Source organism: Hippoglossus hippoglossus, chromosome 7 (genome assembly GCF_009819705.1).
Source record: "Hippoglossus hippoglossus isolate fHipHip1 chromosome 7, fHipHip1.pri, whole genome shotgun sequence".
NCBI classification, from domain to species: Eukaryota; Metazoa; Chordata; class Actinopteri; order Pleuronectiformes; family Pleuronectidae; genus Hippoglossus; species Hippoglossus hippoglossus.
In genome coordinates, this window is record NC_047157.1 from 19,191,269 (window position 1) to 19,216,694 (window position 25,426).

The 25,426-nt window shown below is 42.2% G+C and overlaps 2 protein-coding genes across 6 annotated transcripts in view; both read left to right on the forward strand.

Annotated features, from left to right (window-relative positions):
* Positions 1–31: 31 nt before the first annotated feature.
* Positions 32–3,315, forward strand: rpl32 (ribosomal protein L32). Its single transcript, XM_034590988.1, has 4 exons — positions 32–167; positions 834–934; positions 1,044–1,225; positions 3,151–3,315. Exons 2-4 carry the CDS (start codon positions 839–841, stop codon positions 3,278–3,280), a joined length of 408 nt encoding a protein of 135 aa, XP_034446879.1. The 5' UTR covers positions 32–167; positions 834–838; the 3' UTR covers positions 3,281–3,315.
* A 1,518-nt stretch (positions 3,316–4,833) lies between these two features.
* LOC117764871 (glutamate receptor-interacting protein 2-like) overlaps positions 4,834–25,426 on the forward strand; it is a 33,134-nt gene continuing 12,541 nt past the window's right edge. Inside the window, exons 1-12 of one of the 5 annotated variants that reach the window (XM_034590981.1) lie at positions 4,834–5,240; positions 12,039–12,119; positions 12,832–12,970; positions 15,403–15,548; positions 17,269–17,352; positions 17,451–17,526; positions 18,478–18,623; positions 19,634–19,781; positions 19,856–20,025; positions 23,626–23,754; positions 23,951–24,112; positions 24,827–25,013. In XM_034590981.1, the coding sequence (XP_034446872.1) occupies positions 5,069–5,240; positions 12,039–12,119; positions 12,832–12,970; positions 15,403–15,548; positions 17,269–17,352; positions 17,451–17,526; positions 18,478–18,623; positions 19,634–19,781; positions 19,856–20,025; positions 23,626–23,754; positions 23,951–24,112; positions 24,827–25,013 (1,640 nt within the window). In that variant the 5' untranslated portion in view covers positions 4,834–5,068. Of the gene's footprint in view, positions 5,241–8,024; positions 8,595–12,038; positions 12,120–12,831; positions 12,971–15,402; positions 15,549–17,268; positions 17,353–17,450; positions 17,527–18,477; positions 18,624–19,633; positions 19,782–19,855; positions 20,026–23,625; positions 23,755–23,950; positions 24,113–24,826; positions 25,014–25,426 lie in introns of those variants that run through there. The other 4 variants (XM_034590977.1, XM_034590978.1, XM_034590979.1 and 1 more) reach the window with 4 other exon arrangements.

Genomic DNA, 25,426 nt, shown 5'->3' on the forward strand with positions numbered 1-25,426 from the left:
CACAGACGCTGTAAAAAAAGTAAAATAAATAGAGACCAGATAAACTGCGCTAACGTGCACACAAAGGAAGGACAACTACACTACCCACAAGGCTTTGCAGCACTCGCGGAAGTCCCTTTTCTTCCCTTCCGCCGTCTCTGAGGTCCTTTTCGGATCCACATCGGCTGGTGAGTTCACGCAATCTGTGAGAATCCGAGTGATTCTGGTCTTTAGTCGATCATCCTGATGTGGGTCGTGCATCAAACACGTTATTCACACACATGTGGGATTATATCGACCGTTCTGTTAGTTTATTTCCATGATTTTTAACGTGTGAGGCGCCGCTGCTGCTAAAGCGGCTGCTAACGCTCTCACCGTGAAATGGTGCTGTCGCCGTCAGTGGACGCGGACACGTGAGCTTTGAGAAATAAAATAACTACCGGTTTCAAACATGGGATTTATGTGAATTTATTATGAATGAACCACTCGGGCCAAACGGCTGGAGCTGTTGCTGCTGGAAGTACAGTAGCATGGGCTAACGAGCTAGCTAAGCACTGTAGCCGATAGCTAGCTAACGCTGGTAATCACGTTTACCTGCATGCTAACTCAACACGTTGCTTTATTGCTGATCGTCAGACACTCAGTGAGTTTAAGTCCTTTTAACATGACAATAAATAACCTTCAACAGTCGCCATAGCTCATCTCAATGTTGCTGCTAATTATTATGTTTGCTAGTAAACCGCTAATCATTTCCTCGCAGCACAGCACGTTGTGTTATAGTCACAACTCTGAAGTTGACGTAACATCTTAACTTGGATCTTAACTTGATTCTGACTTTGTTTCCCCCTCCCCAGCCACCATGCCAGCCCTCAGGCCCCTCACAAAGCCTAAGATTGTCAAAAAGCGAACCAAGAAGTTCATTCGCCATCAGTCTGATAGATATGTCAAGATTGCGGTAAGTTTTTATCTCACACAAGGTGCACGTCAGATTTGGACTATTGCGTTTTCTTTCTAGGATTGATACACGAGGAATTAATCTGTGCATTTCAACGTATCTTCCACAGAAAAACTGGCGTAAGCCTAGGGGTATTGACAACAGGGTCCGCAGGCGGTTCAAGGGCCAGATGTTGATGCCCAACATCGGTTATGGTAGCAACAAGAAGACCAAGTACATGCTGCCAAGTGGCTTCAAGAAGTTCCTGGTTCACAACATCAAGGAACTCGAGGTCCTGATGATGAGCAACAAGTAAGTAGTGGGAGCGCACACAGTAACATGTGGATTACACAGCAGGGTTATTGGTATCAGACTTGCAGGGTTGTTGTCTGCAGGGTTTGAGATACTTGCAAAGACTTTTGCTCTCACTTCATTATAACAGAGTTTTGTATAACGTGTTTATATATTGAAAGGTAACATAAAAAACACCCATTAATTCTACAGTTATGAATTAGAAACATGTTTTTTTTGTTGATGTTATCATACCTCTGTAGCAATATCCCTTGCAAAAGTTACCTCTTGTGTAGCAACTATTTAATGTGGTGTCATGCTGAACTCTTTCTGTGTCTCCTTTTGTGCTTTAAAGATAAGCCTGTGAAATGATATGCAACTATTTGTTGCACAATAGATGAAGCAGCAGCTTTGAACATTTTTTATCTTTTGCAATTCAGATGCTTGGTCATTGCATAAACTGCCCATGTCAAGCTGACTAGTTTTTATAGAAAACATGCAGTTCACACTGTAAGTTTCAAGTTTGAACCGATTTATTGACCATTAAATTGATCAAGGAAATGACTTAACATTAGCATTTCCTATCTTGTTTGACTAGAGTACTGTTGTTGCTGTTTAGTTTTCCAAATATAATTTTTCCCCGCCTTGAGCAACTTAAAAACTACAATTTCTTTTGAAGTGGCAGCAGAATTCTGTCACAGATCTCAAAAACCAAAGCTAATGAGACGAACAACATGTTTAGAAACCCTATGGACAAATTGAGTAAACTCATTCCTGAATGACAAGATTTGAACTGACATTTTCTTTCTTTGGATTTGATTAAAGGGTGATTTAATACAATACTGCATGTTGCTGCCTGTAGAGCAGAGTTCCCAAGTCTTTGAGCTTGGTAACACTTGGGTAAACACCTAGATACTTGGAGGGCTTAGAGTCTGATCTTTGGGTATTTATAAAACCAGGAAGTTGAAAAAATCAATAGCAGACAAGTTGAGGCGAGTTGCTACTTTCACCACATATCCCAGTAGTCGCCTCATCCTGGTAATTTAAGGAAAGAAGGTAAAAACAGCTTTTACCATTTTGATCTCAATTAATCTTGGAATGAGCAGAGTTTGACTGACTGACCTACAAAGTTATGACCATCACCATAGTCCAGCAAACTTCAGAGCAGAGATTGATCTGCTGTTCAGAGTATTGACCATTTGTAACTGCATTTTAAAAGAATTCAACAGAGCAGGTTATACAGCATACCTCAAAGTCAGCGCAAGGCCACTGGAGCGAGTCGACCATGCAATGTAAACCAGGTCTTAAGTCTTTATGGAAACAATTTGAGAAATCTCTCAGAACGAGCTTTAAGATTTGACTTTCTCTGTCAAGGCAGATGTTTGACAATTTTAGGAGTTGGTCACTATTGAGTAAATACATCCATGAAAATGCCATTTTGATTTGAGAAGTAAGATCTAATCTTAACAAGTTAAAGAAAAGTCTGCGAAAGTATAATTTGTCTCACTAAGCTGTTTTATGAACCAATCTGACCTGGATTTAGTGCCTGTGATTATGTGAGACGAGTTGAACTTTCAAACTGATCAACTGTTGGATCAATATTTCAAACTTTTTTTGACAGCTTTCCCCACTTGTAAAATGATTATTTGGACAAGTGGTGAATTCAAACAGGCTGTTAATGGTAGAAATGTTTAAAGTGTGTTTTTAAAGCATAAACCCCAAAACACTAAGGATGTTCTCCATCGTTCTGTGGTTGAGCTTCTACAACAGGATGATATTTATATTAAATTGTCCTTCATTAATTATGACACTACTGTATTAGTAGTCAGCATTTACATTTGGTTCTAAGAATATGGACTTGAACCCTCAGCACATCACCGCCCTTACTTCATCACATTCAGTAACATTGGTCGATGACTAAAACTGTTTTTCTTAACCTTTTGTAGGACTCACTGCGCTGAGATCGCCCACAACGTCTCCTCCAAGAACAGGAAGACGATTGTGGAGAGGGCAGCTCAGCTGGCCATCAAGATCACCAACCCCAACGCCAGGCTCAGGAGCGAGGAGAACGAATAAACTGGTTATTAACAATAAATGTGTAAAAATGGAAATTGTCTCATGGATCTTATTTTCCTTATGATAACTTGATTTAGTACAGAAATGGATATGAATGAGCATCTGCACATCTTTTCAATTTAGTGGGTCTCGGTGTGTTTAGATGAAAGAAAGGCAATCTGGGAACATATTGGTGTCATTTTAAATTGTACACCTACAATTCATGTTGAATGAGTAACATTTTTCCTCGACATCAAAACTGGTTTCCTTCTGTTTTTTAAACTTCTCACTGGTTGACTGAAATCTAATTTCACAAAGGAACATGAACATCCATTGAAGTAGACAGGGAGTTATATATAGTTTTTATGGGCTGTGATATTTCCATGACAAGCTAATGTTGCTTGTTGCACGCGTGTCAAAATGGTAAAGAAATGCTGGTGAAGGCCACAGCTGGTACTATTCTCCCCCGGGGTAAACGGGTTATTCCTCATCTGATTCCAGATGACTGGATGCTGGAGCAGAACAAAAGGGGCAAGTTGCCTGAAGAAGAGAACTGAACCATATTATAAATGGAAGAGCCTTCATAACTTTTGTAGAAATTCTGTTCTGCCTCCAAGATTTGATCTGGGGTTGCTTATGTAAAAGGGCTTGTACAGTTCGGAGGGCTTTTTGCTGTCAAAGAACATTCTTGACTGAAGTTTCTTTTAAATTTAACAAAGTTGGTCAAGTTCTTGCTTAAATAACTAGGGGGGAAAACTGATAATGAAGATGTAAAGCAAGTTAAGAACTAATTTAGTCATTTAATTGAAGGTTAAGCCAGAAGCTGTTTGTCCTTCATTGTAACGGTTAGAAATCAATAAACAGAAACAGTCAATCACTATTTCATATTTTTCTCAGCAGAAAATGTTAATGATTCTTCTGTTCACTTGAGGCATCTTATTTATTCAGGGAATTTTTTTTGACCTTTCTGTAATTATAGCTGCAGTTACATTATAAAATGTGCCAAATGAAATTCAAGCTAAATAACACACCTTAAAACGACTTGTGTTTCTAATCAGCTTTTCTTGAGTCGTATATGAGCGTGACACAGGTCCACTTTACTTACCCATACTTTGTGTTGAATTACTGAAGCACCTCCCATTTCTCCTTTGTCACCAGTTCCCACTTCTATCCCACTGGATCTTATTCCCACACATAAACAATATATCCTCGACAGCAGGGAAGATGCCAGTTCACAGTCGCCTCACAGGTTTTGGACCAAGTCAGTTTGGCACCATGTATCTGCATGTTGAGACAAACCCTCCACTGACATCCTCCTCTAATTGCTTAACTTGTTTTATCAATAATTTAAATGGGAGATCATCAGAAGCAATTGCGCTGAAATGGCCAGCTCAGAATGTACATTGTTGTGTTCAGAGCCGACTCCCTGCAGAGAAAGTTTCCATTGCATTCTGGCAGGCAAGCTGTGCCCCACAGCCCTGAGCCCTCTGCCATCTGTTCATGTAAAACCTGACGTTGCCAGAGATGCAAAAATATAACATTTATTAGCCAGTCAGCTTGTGGCTGTTTGGATGTGGCAGAGTGTTACCAATAGTGGCTGGGGGAAAAAAAGAGGCATTGTTGGATCTGAGTGTTTCCTCTGTTTGTGGAGTGGGTTTGGTGGAGTGGGTTTGGAGGACTCACCTGAGAGGACTGGAAGTTCTCCAGAGAGGGAGGAGAACATGAGAACAGCAGGACAGGCAGAGGCTGCAGAGTCTGAGAGATGGTGAGAGCACAGAATCCATTTATTTCCTTGTCACTGGTCATAAAATGAACATGTCAGCACGGGTAGTGTTTGGAAAGGGACACCTCTCTCCCAAGCAGCTCTCCTTTGCCTTCCCTCAGACTGATTCCCTGAGGAAAGGCAGCCGGTCCTCTGGAGGAAAGAAGAGGATGTTCTCCTTTTCTCTCAGATGTCGCCTGGGCATCATCAGAGGACGAGGTAGGGTAAAACCTTTGGGAATTCAAGCTCCAGTTTTCAGAAATGGTAATGTCTTAAATTTTGTGAAGAAAGATGTGTAAAACCTGAAGATAACATATTTGTTTATTAGTTTCGGTGGGGAAATTTGTTGTGTTACAGCAGCAAAGGGGATTCCAAAATGGAAGATGCAATATGAATACAAGGAAAATCTGAAAAATAAGGGCAATACAAACATAAGCAAATTTAAAAATAGCAATAAATATACAGGTGTAAACAGTTTTTCAAAGTATTTATAATGCACTATAGATAAAAGCAGCATAAGTGTTTAGTAATGCATTTGTCATATAACTCCAGTTTACGAATGGCAATATATTAAAACACAGTTGTAATAATTTGTGTAATAAAATGAAAATTGAAAGTTCTGTATATCAATAAACACTTAAAATATCTGAGTACAACTATATTACACTGTGTTATGTGTACTATATATGTTTTGTTGTTGCTTGTAAATGCTAAATAGGGGGAATGTAAAAATTTCACCAATAAGATTTTGTCGAAACAAAATAACTTGACTTCAAAAACTTTATACATTAATTAATAATTAAAGAATAAAATAATAAAGAGTCGCCAGATGACAGAAATGATCTGAAGTCATTTTAAAAAGAGTAAAAGTGTGTGTATGTTTGCAGCAGAGCTACTATTACTAAAATCGGACCTTTAAGGTTAAAAATAAATTGCGAGGATGTGTCACACATCCGTGTCCTCAGGATGTTTGTTTTTTTGGACACACACTGATCTGTGCTGGCTGACAACTGAGTTAGTCATTTGGCTTTTTCTGATTTTTCACATGCAACTGGAGCTGATCACCTCTAGGTGGCAGTGTGGATGAGGTTGTAGTTTGTAACACTGACTATAGAATACCTGCCATGTACAATAACATGTAAAACACAACGATTTCTTAAATAATCTAGATGAAAAATCTGCAAACACTTACAATCAAATACTGCAAAAACACATTATTCTCTTCTTTGGAGTTCTGCACTTCATGTTTTTTTTTTAAGAATCTCTGTCTCACTGCAATAATTCTACTTTCCTGATTAAATGATTACATTATCCCCCCCTCTGCATCAATAATGTGGATTTCTAGTCTCGAGGAAGTGCAGGAAAGTCAATTTTTATTATAGCCCAACACTTGCCACCCTGTTCCCTGAGGTTTTTATCAGTCCAGCACACTGCTCCGTCTCCTGGAGCTCTTTATTCTGTTGGAAATTAATTAGTCTCGCTCTGAAAGACTACACTCACTCACATTGTAAATGGGGTATTAAGGACAAAAGTCTCTGAGGAAATTATCCACACTGAGGTGCATTGTGTCCAGTGACTAATTAGGCTTCATGCAACAGCAGGTAGGAACATGGGCATGTTTGTTTTGAAAATACTTTACACATCTATAATATTGGCAATTGTAGAATACAGGCTCTAATTTCACATTGAGAATCACAGAATTTCTTTGGATTGTATATTTTGGTGTGCTGTTTGGTTTTGCTGGTGTTGATTTCCCTGCTTCCACAGTTTCGGACAATCATAGTCGTGCCTCGCATTTTCTTCACAAACAATGCAGATGAAGGTTCGGCCAGTGAGGCTGGAGGAAGGCATTGGTTGTTGGGGGTATTGGCTGCAGTGGGAGGTCAGGAAGTGGCAGGCGTCGAGGCGTTTGTGCACGACACATATCCAGACAGGTGTGGCCATGGGTCAGTCGGCACAGCCATTAGTCCGTCTGTGTTTGGGTGGAGGTGTCTCAAAGGGGCCCTAGGATTAGCAGTGGGTCATTTCAACCTCCTGAGGGGGAAACAAGAGAAGTCGAGCCTTGGATGACGTACATTTGATTTTCACACAGTTGCCACAATTCTACTCACTGCTTTTTATATATTTATAATCATGCATATCATTCATAATTTTGTGTTTTTCACATAAGGACAATCTCAACCCACAGCCCTCAACAACTGCACAGCATTTTGAATGGATTTCAGCTGTTAGACGTGTTCTCAAACAGCTGCACGGGAATTTTCATTTGCTGTAGAGTGAGCTGTGTGTGTGGAGGGGGGTGTGAGAAAGAAGAGAGTGAGAGTGAGAGTGAGAGAGACAGAGAGAGAGAGTGAGAGATACTAGAATTGTATGGATACACGCTGTGTGAAAGGGGTGCAGCCTGTGTGTGAGAAAACGTGACACTGTGAAAGGCTCAGTCTGACAATGCATGTGGTGTTAATTGTGCCGAGAGTTGAGTGTATGTGTGTGTGTGTGCACACATGTCTATCTATAGTTATGAGGGCCAATTACGGTTTAATATCATCATTGTGAGGACATTTGGACTCTTTGGCTGGTCCTCACAAATTCAAAGGGCTGTTTGAAGGTTAAGACTTGGCTTTAGGGTTAGGGTCAGAATTAGGGTCAGGGTTAGGCATTTAGTTGTGATCGTTAAGGTAAGGGCAAGGGGCTAGGGAATGTATTATGCCAATGAGAGTCCTCACAACTATAGAGAGACAAGTGTATCGGTGTGTGTGGGTCGGTTGGTGGGTGGGTTTGAGGATGTGTTTGACTTCGTGGGAAATGGATAAAGTGTGTGTGTGTGTGTGTGTGTGTGTGTGTGTGTGTGTGTGTGTGTGTGTGTGTGTGTGTGTGTGTGTGTGTGCACGCTGGGGGAGGGAGTGACTATCGTGTGCGCCCGCCTCACTGAACCCCTCTGGCAGAGTGAGGGAGGGAGAGAGAAAGAGAGAGAGAGAGAGAGAGAGAGAGAGAGAGAGGGAACGAGCAAACACACTCACTCCAGCTCTGTATGAGAGAGCAGGGTTATGTGTGAGCTCATGTGTGTATGAGCGAGGGATGATAAATGCTCTGGAAAAAGGACGAGTGATTAGTCTGAATAGCTCAAAAGCAGAACCCCAGCAAGATGGCAAGACCATCTCTTTCCATGCTTTGGATTTCGTAGACAGAGTTTAAGCAGATGCATATTTTTGAGCACTGAGAGGAATTATCCAATCTTTTTGCCAGCAACTTTAAATAGGGAAGGGAACTAGAGACCATCTGAGGATCAAATTCGCCCTCTGGAGCTCCAGACTTCACTGGGCTTTCACACAGGGACAAGGGTCAAACCAATGTTGGACTGGAGATAGAAGGAATGACGAGAATGAAGAAGGTCTCTCTGTTTTGTCCGAGCGGCTGAGACTCGTGGGTCTCTCGGGTTGCCTGCTTCTTCCTCCAGTGGATCCTGGTCCTCTGTGCACCACTGCAGATCAGCAGGGTTACTTCCTGAGGGTGCCTGTGCTGACTGAACTGCAGCCATGCTGTGTGGTCTGAGGAGGGACAGCAAGAACAGCACTGGTAAGAGCAGCGCACGTTGATCCTCTTAGTGCAGAGTGAGTGAGGTGTCAGCTGGTGTGTTGTAGTGGAGGATTTTATCGCCGGAGGGGGCGAGTGATCACCTGGATCGTTTTCCTCACCTGTGAACAGCAGCTTGTGTCTGAAATGAATTAATCTGATGGTTCAGCCATAACAAGTTAATTCAATGCCAATATGTTAAACTATTCTTATTAACTAGATTTGGGGGATTTGTTTATGTTGGTAATCTATTAAACTGTTGAGTTGTTTCAATGTTTGCATAATGGCAGTGATGGATCATAAGAGATTTAAATGTCACTGACCTCAGCCACCAGTGCTCGGTCATGTGTATTCGGGGCAGATATAGCAACACAAACTGGGTCTGGCAGGCCCCGGTTTATAAATAAAGTTTTACTTTCCCAAAATAGCATTATGATTTCAATGTCATTGTGAGCGCTGCCCCCCATATTTAACCTACATTCTGATTGGATATGACAGGGATGGCGCAAACTGCCCTGAATTAAATCAGGAGTTAATTAACTCACCACATATTCATGCGAGAGTGTAGAATTGTATTTTTGTCCTTTGTTTTAGCTGGTTAATCACGTCCTCAAGCCAAAAACTAACTTCCTCTACAAAGACAAATGTATCTTTCATTTCTGGATGAATTTTTGGGCTGTTTATTAATCAGCTCCATCCTGATCACTCTCCACGTCACCAGGGTGAATTGGCTGTTGTGAACTGGAGGAGGATGGCTGGGGGATTGCCTGATGGTACAGTAGTGTTTGGTCACGTGCACTGCGTCGGCTCTGTGTAACCCAGAGCTAATGTTGCCTTTTGACTGCAATGACAGCTGCTGGACTGTCAGGGCCCTCAGGGGCCCGCGTGGGTACGAGGCTTTTGCTCAGCCCAACGTGTTTGTGATGTGTCACTCGCTTTGTGTGTGTGTGTGTTTGTGCCTCACAGCTACTGGACAGGGATATTTGTGCAAGGATGTGTGCGTAAATTAGTGTGAAATACCATATTACGCATATGTACTGTATGTATCACTAAAATATGCAAGTCCAGTGAAGATATTTCTGCAGCGGAGGTCTGACTCATGCAGCCGCGTGCAAGAGAAGGCTGGATTTTCTTCATTACGCCTCATATCCAGAGTTTGCCCAAAGGTTTCAGGTCAGGGAAGGTTTGACGTAAGATCTGCCTCTGAGCTGTCGGAAGGTGTCTTCCTCTTTAGCTGGACACACGTGGCGAGTTGATGTGGACAGAGAGGAGACAGGGAGTTGACTGTCCTCCCCCAGTCCCGTCTTTACAGATCAGCTCAGGTCAAAGAGAAAGACAAGGACATGTTAGAGTAACTGAAATGTGTTTTTTCATGTCAAATGGAAAAACCTTCTGAGACGTTACCTTGAAAACAATGACTGACTCCGATCCGATATAATATAATATTATATAGGCCTTAAGTATACAAGTAAAGATGAAATTAACAGATTTTATTATTATTCATATTTTGGTGGAGTATACAAAGGAAGTGTAATGTAGTGTGGACGACAACTTGAGAACAATTAAGTCAGTATTTCTCTACATTTTGGCAAATTAGCAATAAAAGTTTGCAGAATTTGCTAGTAATTTCTGTTTGCAATTAACCCATGGATGTACAGACTGGATTATTTTAATAATATATATAATTTTAAACTTAATAATAATGACTCTCAATCAACTCTATCTCTCATATCTATGTCTGGAGCATCTTTTTCAGTAATTCCTGATCAGACGTTTATTCAGATGAACGTCAGAGTTCATGATATCTTTGGATGGAGCAAATTGCACGAAATCTAGGAGTTATGAGAAGGAATACGATTTTTTGACACAAACTGAAATATTTGGGCTCTATGGGTTTTAGAAGTATCTCAATAGCCTCTGTGAGCTGTGTGTAACAGTCACTGCTACTGTGTGTGTCAGGCCAAATCAATGGTACAGACGGCAATAGCTAACATTCCATTGTTTGAGAATGAGTATGTAGACGTGTCTCATACTTTGAATACCTCTGGTTCAAAGGTTACACTATTTCTGAAAGAGCTGTTAGGAAACCAAGATTTTAGTGTCTGCACTTATTGACACAGTAACTGGACACCAGAAGGAAGACGGGAACTCAGAGAGCGCATACCTCCACCATGTCTAACGCTTTATTTCACCTTGTTGGAGAAAGTAAAAAAACTAATTCCTGGATCTGCCAGTTTATCCATATACATTTAATAGATTCTTCCTTGGGTCATATCCCACCCATTCACAAAATGTCATAGGCATCGGTGTAGTAGTTTTTGAGTAATCCTGCTTAAAACAAATAAACGGCAATGAAAACACTAGATTGGCACTCAGGTCTCATACCTCCGCCAAGGCCCAACTGTCCCCTAACAAAACAACATTTACATATTTTTTTCTTACAGAACCATGAATCAATCTCTGAAAAAACTACAAAATTTATGAAAAATGTCCTGGATCTGCCCGTTTATCCGTATCCACTCCAAAAATGATAATTTGATGGACATCGGTTGAGCAGTTTTTGCTTAATCCTGCCAGCTAACTAGCTAACTAGCAAACAAACAAACAGAGATGATAGCATAACCTCCTTGGCAGAGGAGCTTGATCCGCGAAGTGTTCGACACTAACATGCACCCTCCGCTCTTAAAAAGAGGACTTGCCAGTCCTTCCTTAACTTTGCAATATACCGTTCAGTCGGTGCTGGAGAGCTGAAAAGGTAATCCACAGTGGACAGGATTAGGGAAGTGCCAAGTCAGTTTTCTCATCACTGTGGCTGCTGACATGTCTCTGCGGCTGCATTCATGTTCAGATGGCCGTGCAGCGGCTCCGCTAATCTGTGGCCAGCCCAGTGCTGCGTCAGAAATGAAATAAAAAACACACACACATTTCCCCCCGAAGAGCAGATTGAACATTCCGAGCTTTCTGTAGCAGCTGCTGTAAATGACATGAAAATGATAATTTTCTCTCTGTGCACAAACAGTCCATTAGCCGCATGCTGTTCCTTCAGGAGAGTTTCCATGCTTTAGTGCTGCAGACATCAAGCTCTCAGAAATTATATTCTTGTGTTAAATTAATGGTTTTCAAGGGTCTTTGCTGCAGTCGGAGAGGAGCAATTTTTAAACCCTTGACCCTTTTTTAGGGGGATTTTGGTGGAAACAAAGTGGAGCTGCAGGTTCCTGAGTTCAGGCTGATATAGTTTCATCTGCCTGGCAGACAAATGTGGTTGCTGGCTTAGGGATGTTTCGCTCCCAGAGCCCCCACGTTACCCAGGGAGCAGTTCAAGGCATTAACTTGTCATGATGTGCAAAGCACGGTGGTGTTCATTCAGCCTTCTGCTGCAGAGTTTCTCTATACAGTGTAACTACAGTTTCCCAACAGCACCTCTATACCTCACTGCTGTCTCCTCAGATGAAGGACCATATTCAAAGGGGAGCAAGGAGTCCGGGGGACCTGACCAATCACATTTGTCCAGGAGGCGCAGCCTTTCAGGTACGATCCAGTCAAACCTGACTTAACATCATGTTGTTTTCTGTCTTTTGTCTGATTCATGCTACTGCACCTATTTCACCTGTGTCCTTAAAAAGAGAAAGAGTCTGACTGGGATTTTTGTCTTTGTGCACGCAGAGTCGTGCGTCTGCTGCATTTTGTTTGATGTTGCGTTGTTTTGAACGCTTACGTAAAGTGAAAAAAGCGCTGGTGTGGCACACCTGTCATTGGTACTAAACCACACTTGGTAGACTTCACGTAGAGTAATCTGAGAGCTCAGCACAATGTGGACGACAAGACAGAATGAGTCCTCTGATGACAACATATAACCACATATCCACCAGAGCACATGAGGAATTTTCATTCACTTACGAAAACAATGGGCTTTCAATTAATGACCTAAAGAATCTGCTGTAATTCTCAACTGGTGTATGGTTTGTAATCGTGCACTGATTTCAGTATTTAGTAGGACTCATCTCCCTCGTGCTCCTGCTGCTGAAGCCGTCACACAGAATCACTCACACTGAGAAATTTGAAGGGACAAGGAAAAGACAGCAAAGTGAGAGAATAAAGTCTGCGGTTGTGTGTCAGCGAGCGTTTCGGTGAGAGAGTCAGGAGGGAAAGATGATAAAGAGTCTTTCCTTGCCTCTCAGACGGGGCGATTCTGTCAAGCAGATGCTAATGCTGACTGCGGATCTGTGCCTGTGTCTGTCAGCAGAGGAGTACCGAGGGGTGACCACGGTGGACCTGATGAAAAGGGAAGGCAGCAGCCTCGGCCTCACCATCTCCGGAGGGTCTGATAAGGACGGCAAGCCCAGAGTGTCAAACCTACGGCCAGGTGGGCTAGCTGCCAGGTGAGATCTCTGCCCTGTGATGTGATTAAAACCTGGCAACCACACCGAGCTGTCCGGACGTGTCACACGACTGCTGTCACAAACGTGCACGTGTTGCAAAGACACACCAGTCCCCCCTTACTGCAGAACTGTGGGCGTTGACTCCAACCTGCAGAGTAAAACCCCAACAGAGGCTTGTTTTTAAGTAAGGTCTCCAAGAAACAATGATTTTTTTGGGGGGGTATCTTTGCTTTAATATATAATACGTTATTCAATTCTTCAGTGAAATGTCTAAAAACAACCTATATATTTAACTTGTGTACTTACGTTATCCAAAATGTTTCCAACAATGTTCAAACCTGAGAAATTCCCAATTTTATTCAAGGTAACGGGACGTTTCATTTTTGTTTCCTCGTCTCTGCTTCTGGGACGAACAGTGTAGGAAGAAGGAAAACACACTGCTAGCCAGTTAGCCAGTTAGCCAGTTTTTTTCCGCCCACTGTTTGTAATGGTCACTTGTAATGGATCAGGTATATTTTCATCGGCGATGGTCGTGAAGACAACAAACCCCCATGATCCCACGAAGCTTCAGAATGTCACCAAACAGGTCTTCATTATTAGCGTTTTGATTGAGAGACCCCTAGTGGTCAAATTGACTTATCGTGCTTTTAATGGTGAATCTTTCATGGGTTTGCTCTTCATATTCTGACTTTATCCATCAACAACATGAAAAAAAGTAGCAGAGGACTTGCGTTTCATGATGATTAAGCAGCGTGTGACTGAAAACACACACACACACATTTTAAGAATGACACACACCCTCTGAAGATTTCCTGGCCAAGTATGCCATCGCCTGTCAGGTCCACGGAGGTTTAAAGACAGACACTGTGCTAATTCTTCCCAGCAGCTTGTCTTCACACAGCCGACTTCCTGCTTGTGTGGAAGTGCTCGCTAATTTACTGGGTGGAGGGACAGGAGAGAGGGGGACGGGCGGGGACGTTGTGTGATGAGGCCGGAGCGGGATAACAGGCCGCTCGGCTCTGCTGGTCGAGACGTCTGTCTGTCTGTTGTCAGTGCTGATTGGCAGCAGTAGCCCAAAGGTGAGCGGGCTGAGCGGGGCAGAACATCCATTTAATTAATTAGCTCTCCAATGAGCAGTGTGTTGACTCAGAATGTCAGATGTGAGACACCATGTACACTCATCTCTGAAGACGGGAGGCTTTCAGCTGTCGCACACACACACATCGCTCGACACAGCTGCCTCTGTGTGTCAGTCCACATACTACAAAATGGTTTATAATTACACTACCACAACGGATTAACGCAACAAATCATGATTGCCTCTGTTGATATTCAACGTATCGTTATTTCTGAATCAGTTTTTTATTTCTGCTCCTTTCCCCGCCCCATGAGATTGTGCAGTAAAAACCAGCTTGTAATCAGATTTAATGGCTCCATCTCATCTCATCATGATTAGATCAAGTAAAAAGGACATTTGTTGCCAAAATGTGCAGTTGAGCTGATATAGTTGGGCCTGACTGTGACAAACACGTGGCTTATAAAGACTTTAGCTAAAAAAAAAAGACCAAGACAATGAGCTGAATATAAGCGTAACGTTAGTGCGGTAAAAGAAGGCTGAAGCGGTGCCTGTAGAAAATGATTGGCACTAGCTGTTCTCGACATGTTTCACAACGACTGGTTCATTCACAAATCATTCAACTGCACAACCGGAGACTGTTACTCACATGGCGACGCTGGAGCCAGTGACGTTTTCTGCCACATCTTCTTCCACCAGCCCAACCTCAAGGTTGTCTTCACCCCTACCCGGTTGTTTCTAGGTCGGTTTGTATGTTTGCTTCTTGACAGATAACTCAGATCCAGACCGGGGGGCGGATCCAGGAAGTTTGTTTTTCACTTTCAGTAACACTGCAAGAAGGCACATTTTTGCCATTTTCTTCAATTTCCTAAAGAATGATAATTCTTGATGAAAAAATCCGGCACATTTAGAGGACTAATATCTATGAGTGTGTGATTTGCTGCAGATTGATTAAACACAGGGGGACCTTTGGGCCTTGGTGGAGGTTTGTGCTCTACTGAACATCATTATCTTCATGTAGGTGATCATTAATATGGAGATTAGCAGAATATGTGAATATCAGCAGAATCTTCATCTCTGCTCTTATTCCTTTCAAACAGCAGAGCAAGTTTCTGCTAAATTCAACTGTTTGTTAAAATGGTCAATTCATTGATGCAAAAACTAAAAATCCTTGATAATTATCAGTGGGTTCATCATTCAAGTCAGATTACAGATGTTTGCACATTTAAGATGTTAAACCCGACTATAATATCAGGTGCTAATGCAGAATCAAGCTGATATTTCAGCATCACCAACAAGCCTGCAAGGACAGAAACCAGCAGAGTGAATGTGTGAGTATGTCCGTCTCTTTCCACAGGAGCGACCAGCTGAACGTAGGAGACTACATCAAGTCAGTGAACGGCATCAACCTGTCAAAGCTCCGCCACGATGAGATCATCAGCCTGCTGAAGAACATCGGGGAGCGAGTCGTGCTGGAGGTGGAGTACGAGCTGCCCCCGTTCGGTGGGTGCAGTCAGTGCCTGAAACATTATATTGGATTTTTAAATGCACAAAGATAAGATTAAGGTTCCTAATCAACAAGACTATATAACTTTGGTTTGTAATCTGCAGACATTTAACCTTCAGATGACTTAACATTAAATGTTGGTGTAAAGAGAGAAGTCCATATGTAGAAAATATTTAGATATTCACAAAGAGAACACAATCTGATTGTAAGTTCTCCCCCTCGGAGCAAAGTTAAAGACACCAGGCTGTCGAGTATCACTTCAAACCAGCGTCTCTCCAGGTCTCTGCACTCTGATAATAAAATAGAAACTGGGAGAGACAGAAGCCTCAGCAGGAAAGTGTTCTCTCTACATCCCTCCAGATATCGTGAACATAGTTATATCATCACTGGTTGTAACCCACATTGAATATTATTCTTTTTTTTTTAGCTGCAGCCAGAAGGAGGGATGCAGAAAAGATGCAAAAAGAGCTGCTGGACTTGCTTTAAACTGTTCTTATCTCTCTAGCATTAATAAAATGCTTTCCAGACGGTCTTATCCGTCTGGGAAAACCAGACTTCACTTAGTATCCTGGTGTTCATTAGAGAAAACATCTTCTTATGTGAATACACCACCTAAAATATTTGACTAGAACTGGTATGAAGGGTCAATTGTCATCCAAGAACTGAAACATATTATTTAAAAGGTCTATTTAAATACAGAGCTGTGTTGTAATAACGTCTAAAAGCATCTGTTAATGAATAGAGCTTGTCTCAAATTATATGTGTTGATTAATGGACCCCAGGAAGATGAGAAAGTCTGTTAATGGCAGCTGAAGAGGGTCCTCTTCACAAGAACTATAAACATGCCACTGAAATAGGAAATACGATTTGTTTATTTTTTTATTTCTTTCCTTAATTTGTTCTCTTGTTTTTTATGTTTGTTTCTGTTGTGTTCCATATTATTTACCCCCTTGAAAACAAGACGATACATCTCAATGGGTTTATCCAATGACAATAAAGGTCTAGAATATTTAGCTGAGGGACCAAATTGTAAAAAATGTAACAAATTCAGACCTGGACATCTAGATGAACGAGTTATGTCGAGGCCACTGAATCTCCAGAAGCACTGAGGTCAACATGTTTGCATTTCTTTTCTGTTTTCATGTGTTGCTCAGCTGATGTAAAATCCTCCCTCAGCAAAACACGTGCATCTAAGTCACGTCAATTTATTCACAGAGCACATTTATAAACAACATATGTAAAGCAGCTCAAGTGTTTTGCAGAGATGAGAATTACAGTTGAACACACACGTACAATTAAAGACATCTAGGTCACGTTAAATTTAGTTTTTTGCATTTGCGTGTTTTGAACCACAGTTGTAACCTGTAGTCATCTTTGATATTTTTGTTCCTTTATTTTATTTAGTCTCATTTTAACCTCCACATCTCGACTTCTTTTAAGATGCAAATCACCAAGTCGATACTTATCGTGTTTCCCAGATCAAGGCATCAGGCCTCAGACGCAGAGCTGCTCCCCAGGGGCCGCACCGTGTCCACTGCTCACTGCATCAATAACATGGAGCAAATACTGAGAATTAATTTCTCCACTGAGATCAATTAAAGACATTTTCTCAAGGTTTCGTTCATTCCCTTGATTCAACACACAACACAGAGAACACCAACATTCAAACTTTACAAGTTTTGTAGTAATACTTGTTTATTTCCTCTTTACTCTCAGTCCAGTCCCCTGCAGGAGTCTTAACCAAATCCATAGAGGTGTGTTTACACAAGGAGGGAAACAGCTTTGGGTTTGTCATGAGAGGTACGTGTAAGGTGAAATAGTTGTTATGAACAATTCAGACAGAATAGTAAGCTTTTTATATTTGCAATGATTTATTTATTTGATTTTTGGATTTTCAGGAGGCTTCCATGAAGACTGGCGCAGGTCTCGTCCACTGGTGGTTACTTACGTCAGACCAGGGGGTCCTGCTGACAGGTAAGGACGTATACACATTTATATATATAGAGAGATATATATATACATACAACTCGCGATTGAAATGTCTGTTGCAGCAGCAGAACACAGTCACACATAGAGCTGGGCATCTAGGCTCCGACTTAAGTGATGAGCAAATATCTTCACCCTCCATGTCAGAACCTACAGGTGGATGCTGGGGGGGTGGGGTGGAGGGGCTGAGTCGACAGGCAGTGACACTGACGCAGGGCAGCAGAGGCATTGACAGGCAAAGGGAGAGATGGGAAATCTTTGCAGCTTAAATAGACCAGATTGGGAGGGTGTGTATGAGAGAGGATTGTGGAGAGTGAGCTGCTTGAACTAGCTCACTAGAATTGAGTGTGTGTATGTGTGTGTGTGTGTGTGTGCGTGCACAAGTGTGGCAATTTAGGCTATTTATATGGCTTGTATCCATTTTATCTCTTGATCATGCATGAATGAGCCTATTCACATTTTAGTCTCTGTGCCTGCATGTGTGTTTCCGTATTGTGTGCATCTGGATGTATAGATGAATGTATATGCATTTTACTAATTGCCTTATATTTAAGAATTACTTCAGGTTTAAACAACAATACATTTACGTGCACATTAATGTGGCCTGTGTATTAGTGTGTTCTCGGGCCCCTGCATGAAATTGTGGCTGCGACACATATAGCGTATGTTATCTTCCAAGCAGAAAGGGCAGTGCTCATCCTGAGGCTAACGCAGCGTTGCACTTCCCCATGAAAAGTGCGAGGATCAAAACAGTGGAGCAGACATAATTCAACATCAAAGACTTTTATGGCCGTTTATCTTGTTTATCCTTCATCTCACCTGGGAGGGAACTCTCATGTGGAACTCTTGAATGATTTACTGTGACCGGTGCTTCAACGCCTGTATGGTCAACCATGTTCTGTGCTTCTCTCTCTTTCTCCTTCATCTGTGTGTCTGCAGAGAGGCCACGTTGAAGGCCGGGGACCGAGTATTGAGCATAGACGGGATGCCTTTAAACAGGGAGAAGCACGCTGACGCTCTGACCATGCTGATGCAGAGCGGCCAGGAAGCTCTGTTCCTGATTGAGTATGACGTCTCTGTCATGGGTGAGCACACAAACACAGGGAATATGTGGAGGCATGGCAGGGCAGCGTTGCTCTGAGGGTAAATAATGTGGCCGTGTGGATGCGGGGGAGTGTCGGTGCTGGAGACGCCACCAGGGGAGTCACTCTGGCCCCGAGAGCACACTTCAGCAGAGAAAGGGTATGGGTAATATCCAGGGCTTTATTATAATGTCTCTCTCCTCTCCTGAATTACAGCAGGTTTAATCTCTGTTTGTTCTAGAAAGTATTATTCTTTTTTCTGTCATTGCAAGGCTTGACTTTTATTTTTCAGGCAGACAACTTCCAGGAACATTCGTTTACATGGATATTTTTTAGAAGATAAAACAAACTGTGTATTAAATCTTTGCATTAAAGGGACACTCCAGTGATTTAGTGTTGCACTTGTAAGGAAGTTGGGTTGTGAAGTTGTAAAGTTGGGAGATTCATTCTGAATAGTTATTAAACATTTAAGCAGCAGAGGCGGAGATAGTCATTAAGTTTTAGTTCCTCGGTTTATCCTACAGTTCCCATGATGCAGCTTGTCAACATCTTTTTTATTAACTAGGGAAACAAACCCCAAGTTTCTTACACAGACTTTCTGTTAGAAATGTGTTTTATCCATCCACAGTAGTAACGGTGGAAAAGAGCAGTATTATAATATTATTTATGGTAATGTCCAAAGAAAAGAATGTTAAGTCATAAAAACAAAAAATGTTTAGTAATCCATCGATGTTATACCAGATTAATGAAAATGTGAAACAATTGAGTGGTTATGATGGTTGGGTGTAATATTTTGAATGTGAGAAAATGTTGAAAAATGTACTGTCAATATATCGCTGGTTTCAAGCAACAAGAGATTCATATAATGTTCTGAGAAAATTATTCAGGATTGGAGAATTACATTTATTTGTAATGCAATGGAAATGTGAATCTCACCACAGTGTTGTGATGATTGTGTGATGTTCAGACACAATCTTGGCCTCTATCACCTCTGTGTGTATTATCCTTTTCAGAGGCGGTGCAGCAAGCCTCAGGCCCTCTGCTGGTGGAGATAGTGAAGGGTCCCTCTGCCAGCCTGGGGATCAGCCTCACCACAACAATATACAGGAGCAAACAAGTTATTATCATTGACAAGATCAAGGCAGCGAGCGTGGTGGAGAGGTGAAACCAGCCTCCTGTGTTGTACTGTTCCACAGGCCTCTCCCGGCTCAGTCTGACTAATGTCTCGCTGTCAGGTGCGGAGCGCTGCATGCAGGGGACATCCTCCTGTCCATAGACGGGACCAGCACTGAGCACTGCCACCTGATGGAGGCCACGCAGCTACTCGCCAGCACCTCAGATGTCGTCAAACTAGAGATTCTCCCAGCGAGTCAGAGCAGACTTCCTGTCAGGCCACAAGACACAGGTACTGTGTGTCCTGCAGCCGCCACAGAAACACGGTGTGAGACATTACATCATGTGACACAAGCTGTCACAGAGAGTGTCAGTTACATTTTGTGGACGTATCATTTCCAGAGCTCAAGATGACAACTTCACATGACCAGTTTCTGTCTGACCACATAAAAAACCCCCCACTACATTTAGATTTATTACTTTACAGTACGGTTATTTAACATATCTACCAAAGATACTTTTCTTCTCTAAACTTGGATAGATAGATAGATAGATAGATAGACAGACAGACAGACAGACAGACAGACAGACAGACAGACAGACGCATAAACTTCATTGTCTGTCCCAAAGTGACAGGGCTCAACAATACAATTCACATTTGAAAACACACAGTACATATTTAACAACAAGGCTAAAAAATTCACATTTGAAACAAAAAACATAGCACACATCTTGACAATCTTAAAATGCAGTGTCTGTTTTATAAATATACAAAATTGCAGCACAATGCAAAGGACCTACAGAGCACAAAGTTTACTAATTGTTGGGACTAATTGTTTTTACCACTACATCTTTTATATCTTTTGCCGTAGTTCGTTCTGTGTGTAGAAAATCGACAGTATGCAGACTCTAGCTCCAGCGTGTTGCCCTCGCCTTATTGTGACTGTTCTGCTCTTAGCTGCGTTACCTGCAGGCATAAAGAGCCATGTCCTCCCACATGCCCTCTTCCATGTGAATCAGCCACTGTGTGTGCGTATGTGTGTGCGTGCTGCCAGCCACAATCCCCCTGCCGTCGCACTTGACCTCATATGCATACCAAGAAGATTCCCACACATGCAGATACACGCATACATTCCCCATTCGGATATCATGTTCATGCCATGTTCTGCAGACCTATTTGTGGGTCAGCAGCTGCAGGAGCTATTTAACATGCGAGCACGGGAGGAATCATACAACATGACAAAGGGAAATAAGCTGCAGTTTAATGGGATGACGGAATCCTCTCCTCTAATATCTTTCTTTATCCCTGTCTTCGTGTATTTGCCTGGTCCAGCCTGCAGGCGACTCTTCCAACTGCCTTTGACACTTATTTTCCATATGTGCCAAATCAGTTTCTGAGATTAGTAGAGAGTGAAATCCTCCAGTGTTGGAGGGAGTACTAAGACCACAGTGAAAATGTACTCATTCAGATTAGAATAATTGTGCTAAGACAAAATAATATTGTAATGCCGTAAGTTGCACTCATAAATCAGTAGCATTCAAAAAACTACTTTTATTTGTCAATTCCAATGGACAACAAATCTGAACGTGAGAAAACACGGCTTTGTAAAAATGATGATAAATACTCTTATCTTATATAAAGTGATTTTATTATTCGAAAATCAAATCAGAACAAATCTACACAGTATTTGCATTTTGATGATCTTATTTCTCATCCACTGACATTCAAATCCTCTGGACTGGCCTTTCCAATGGATGGATTTTTTAATCTGTACATATTTTTTATGATATTTTGACATGTATAAGTAATATAACATTTTAATGGATTGATTAAAATTTGTGCTATGTTTCCTCCATGCCCAGAGATAAAGATAAAGATATATATAAATACTCTTCAGCACATCTCAGTGAAATACTTGAACTGTATGGGCTCACGTTGACTATTGAACCGTCTCCATTCAAAGCAGCACATGCGTCATTCCTCTATAACATTTCAGTCGTGAATCTTGTCTTTGAAATTGAAATTCAATCGTCACGATGAGACGATATATTTTTTTACAGTTTCCCCCTCGGGACAAGACGCGATTATAAGATGCAATTTGTCTAATCTCCTCTGGGGATTTAATAAGACTGATATGGCCACTAAGAGATTAAGAGTTAATGTTTCCCACCACCAGCACAGACTGAAAACACCATTTCTTGGAGAGCTTCCCCTAGGTGGGCTTAGCGTAAGCCGGCAGAGCCACAGCTTTACAGGTTTGACTGAGTCCAATGGAAACCGGTTCTCAGGAGAAGGGCCCGAGGTTCTCCTGCATGTATTCTGATTATATACAGTCAGATTTAACCAGGTCCCCTGAATGTGGCAAACATCCCAGGCACTAGTGTAGTCCCCAGCAAATCCCACCCCCCAGTCTGTGTGTGCGAGTTGTCAGCGATTAGACCCCTGCAAATGAAGCAGCAAGGATTACTGTCACATGTAACACTCAGTGACAAATTTAGCTGCGTGAATCCGCAAAGGAAAGTTAATTATTGAGGTGTGTGTGTCTCGCAGTAGGTCAGCTTCCCTTTGCATACTTCATAGATACTGTTTGAGTGAATGCACAGGATTTGACATGAGGGATGAGATGTCGTTAAGAATTAAAGAGATAGTTCAACGAAAAATGAAAATACACTCATTATCTACTCCGATGGAAGGATTGGGTGAAGTGTTTGAGTCCACAAAACACTTTAGGAGTCTCAGTGGTACACTGCGTTGCAGCCAAATCCCATACAGTTGGATTAAATGGTGACAGATTCTTCAAACGTCCATACAGCTCCTGTGGTGTCATCCAAGTGTCTGTAAGCCCCGACATTCAGATTTGACTCGAAACTGTGTAATTTACACCATCTTTAAGCCTAAGTGATCCACACGTGAACGCGGTTCCAGAGGAGGATATCAGAGGACATTTATGCTAAAAACATGGTGTAAATGATGCTGTTTCAAGTAAAATCTGAATGTCGGGGCTTACAGACACTTGGATGACACCACAGGACCAGTATGGAGCCATTAAATGTTTTTTTTATGTAGTTTCTTTACATTTAAAGACGTTGTCACCATTTACTTCATTTGTATTGAATTTGGCTGCAACGCTGTTTACCCCTGAGACCCCAGAAGTGTTTTGTGGACTCAAACACCATCGGCACAATGGTGAGTAGATAATGAGTGAAGTTTCATTTTTGGGTGAACTATCCCTTTAACAACAATCTCTGATCTATCTTTGGTTCAAAGCAGGAAACATCCCCAGAAATGCTAAAAAGAGAAAGAAAAAAAAAAACACATGCATATGAATCAAGTAAAAGATAAAATCTCGGCACATTTAGAGCAAATGGTTTTGATTGGCCCTGATGCAGACACTGACCCTGCATCATCAACCATCAAGCATTCAGCTGTGACCAATCAAGGTGCAGGCACATGCATCCGAGCAGAGTTCCTCTCTCTGTCATCATGAGAGCCCCCGGTCAACTCTCTCACACTGTTTTCGCACCTTTGGGCTGTTTGGAAAATGAAATGATAAAAATGATCTCCAATCTACACTCAGTTTTGTGGAAGCTTGCTAGAAAATGTAAGACTTGTTATTTTCTTCTTCCAATTCAGCTCCCAGTGTCTAACTGATTCTCAGATGCTCATCAAAACACATTTAAACAACAGGATTACATCTAGTGCACCGTGACGACAACATTAAATATCAATTACTCTGCTCCCAATCTGCCTCCAGGCTCTGTGTGGTGTGGTGCAAATTTAGACGTGGCGAATGAAAGCGTGATTTCATGGGTCGTATTTAGAAAAATGTGTGCGGCTGGATCTAGAGGAGGGGATCTGGTCTAACTTAATGGATTTCTTTTGCCGCTGCAGTAAAAGTGCAGAAGAGCAACCATCATCACTGGGACCAAAGCAGCAACTACTGCCATCCCCCACACGCCAGCCACAGCAAGACATGGAGCAGCCCCAGCCACCCACACAACCAGCAAGACCACTGCAAATGTAAGTTATCACTTGTGACAGCAGTGCTACTGGCGAGACACCATAGCAGGAGCCTTTTTTCTCCTGCATGTTTGTTCCATCTTATCCCTCCGACACTGTTACCTCATCTCTTTTGTTGCATGTTCCCAGGACTGTATGCTGCTGTGATTAAAGCTGTCATGTGGTGTACGCTCACTGTACCAATGTCTCCTCACAGCTCTGGTGAGTGGGGGCTTCTCCCCTTCCTCCACTGCCACCTCAGGCTTCAGCAGCCAGGGCAGCAACACACTGCCCTGCTCCGTCCCTCCGATGGCGCCCAACAGCCCCCGCAGCACGACCAGCAAGAGGAGGAACAGGAAGAAGGACCACAAGAGCTCACGTATGACAAAACTCCTTTTATCTTTTTTTTAAATTCCACATTAAAGGGTCAGTTCAAGCAAATGACAAAGAAACATATTTTCTTGTTATTAAATGGCCATTTGCTGCACAGAGTTTTGGTTTTTATCTCCTCAGGTTTGACGTATTTACATCAAACCAAACCTGATGTTTCTATTGTCTCTGTAATTTTGGCTGCTCAGTTTATATCAATGAGAATAGACTGAATAACAGAAACACCTTAGCACCACAAAGTGCATCCTCCAAAATCTTAAACAGTTTAGATAAAAAACATTATATCCTCCATGGCAGTGAGATTTACTGCAGGACTCTTGAATTGGACTGCCACCCATCTCAAATCGCAGACTTTAAAATGCAGCCTATAGGTTTAGAATCTAAATCAGACTTCGAGTGATAAAATGTTTTCTGTAATTTGAGTGTGCTGACCCTTGAAGTGCTGCTGCAGAGCTGTTGAAACACCTTTTCTGTTTCCTGCTTCTCCACCACACTGTGTGAACACATGTGACTGATCACTGACGTAAAACATGACTGACGTACACTCTGATCCGTGACTCATTCCCAACGTCTCTTCCCCTAACCCTCCTGACTTTTTTTTCTGTGGCTGACAATCCTTCTCGTGCTCCATTTATCTGCCACGTCTCCACCACTATCTATCTCTGATGTGTCCCCCCTCCTCCTCTCTCTGCCTCTCCCTCAGTGTCTCTGGCGTCCAGTTCTGTCGGCCCGGGGGGGCAGATTTTTCACGTGGAAACGAGCGAGGTCTTCCTGAAGGGGGATCCGCTCACAGGTTTCGGGCTCCAGCTGCAGGGGGGTGTCTTTGCCACAGAAACCCTGTCCGCTCCCCCAGTCATCCGCTTTATTGAGCCCGACAGCCCAGCTGAGAGGTAGCAAGCCTTAACACCTAACCAGTAAACACACAGACAGTCACCTTGAACCAGAGGACTGCAGATCATTCAGCTCTGCAATCAAACATCATGTGTTTTTAAAAAAGTCAGATTATAGCCTGGTGCAGGAGAGATGCATTTATCTCATGTTGGGTCTGGACCCACATAACGGGTCGCAAATCAGATGTTAGGGGTCATAATATCTGTTAGACAAAGTTATATGTATTATTTTCCATATAGTACTTGCTTTATTTTAATTTAGCTGTGCTCGCTCTGTACAACAATTTTTTCCACCATGAATCTATTGTCATATAAGTTTACATAGACAATCATGGTCCCCAGAGAATGAACCCTGCAGTGAGTTTGGTGATTCTCCGACTTTTACTATAGCACCACTACAATACAACTTGACA

Excerpts from the sequence above, each read along its gene's own strand:
- rpl32 (XM_034590988.1), top strand. The coding sequence starts at position 839 with ATGCCAGCCCTCAGGCCCCTCACAAAGCCTAAGATTGTCAAAAAGCGA. Across the intron at positions 935-1,043 it reads ATAGATATGTCAAGATTGCG|AAAAACTGGCGTAAGCCTAG; the intron begins GTAAGTTTTTAT and ends TATCTTCCACAG. Across the intron at positions 1,226-3,150 it reads GTCCTGATGATGAGCAACAA|GACTCACTGCGCTGAGATCG; the intron begins GTAAGTAGTGGG and ends AACCTTTTGTAG.